The 717-nt window shown below is 41.0% G+C and overlaps 1 protein-coding gene across 1 annotated transcript in view; it reads right to left on the minus strand.

Moving 5' to 3' along the window:
* Positions 1 to 164, minus strand: part of LOC110441082 — a gene marked incomplete at its 3' end in the record, with an annotated part of 5,679 nt that extends 5,515 nt beyond the window's left edge. Inside the window, exon 1 of the mRNA XM_021484183.1 lies at positions 8 to 164. Coding sequence (XP_021339858.1) covers positions 8 to 164 — 157 coding nt within the window. The remainder of the gene's footprint in view (positions 1 to 7) is intronic.
* Positions 165 to 717: the final 553 nt, after the last annotated feature.

Below are 717 nucleotides of genomic sequence, written 5' to 3' on the forward strand. Positions count from 1 at the left end.
GCTGCACTTTGACGGAGTAGTCTCTTCTTGGCCTCGCTCGAGTTGTCCTCAGCAAAACTTGCAGCTGGCCATGCGAGATACATGGAGTCTCGGAGCATCACAGAAAGGCTGTTCGCCTCCTGGGTAGAATGTGCCCGATGTAACTTGCTCTTTATCTTATTCATTCTAATTCGCCGGTAAGTTCACACAATTCAGCCGATTCGACCTTTGATGTCATGCGTTCTTTATAACTACCCTGAATCGGCCTTTGATATTACCTGCAATTCATAATCCACTCGAACCGTTTTCGATATTACGTATACATGATAATCCACTCAAACCGTTTTCGATAGTACGTGTACTTGAAAATCCACTCGAACCTTTTTCGATAGTACGTATACTTAATAATCCACTCGATCCTTTTCCGATAGTACGTATACTTGATAATCCACTCGAACCGTTTTCGATAGTACGTGTACTTGATAATCCACTCGAACCTTTTTCGATAGTACGTATACTTAATAATCCACTCGAACCGTTTTCGATAGTACGTATACTTAATAATCCACTCGAACCGTTTTAGATAGTACGTATACTTGATAATCCACTCGAACCGTTTTCGATAGTACGTGTACTTGATAATCCACTCGAACCGTTTTCGATAGTACGTATACTTAATAAACCACTCGAACAGTTTTCGATAGTACGTGTACTTGATAATCCACTCGAACCGTTTTC

The sequence above is a fragment of the Mizuhopecten yessoensis genome, unplaced genomic scaffold (genome assembly GCF_002113885.1).
Source record: "Mizuhopecten yessoensis strain PY_sf001 unplaced genomic scaffold, ASM211388v2 scaffold715379, whole genome shotgun sequence".
Taxonomy (NCBI): Eukaryota; Metazoa; Mollusca; class Bivalvia; order Pectinida; family Pectinidae; genus Mizuhopecten; species Mizuhopecten yessoensis.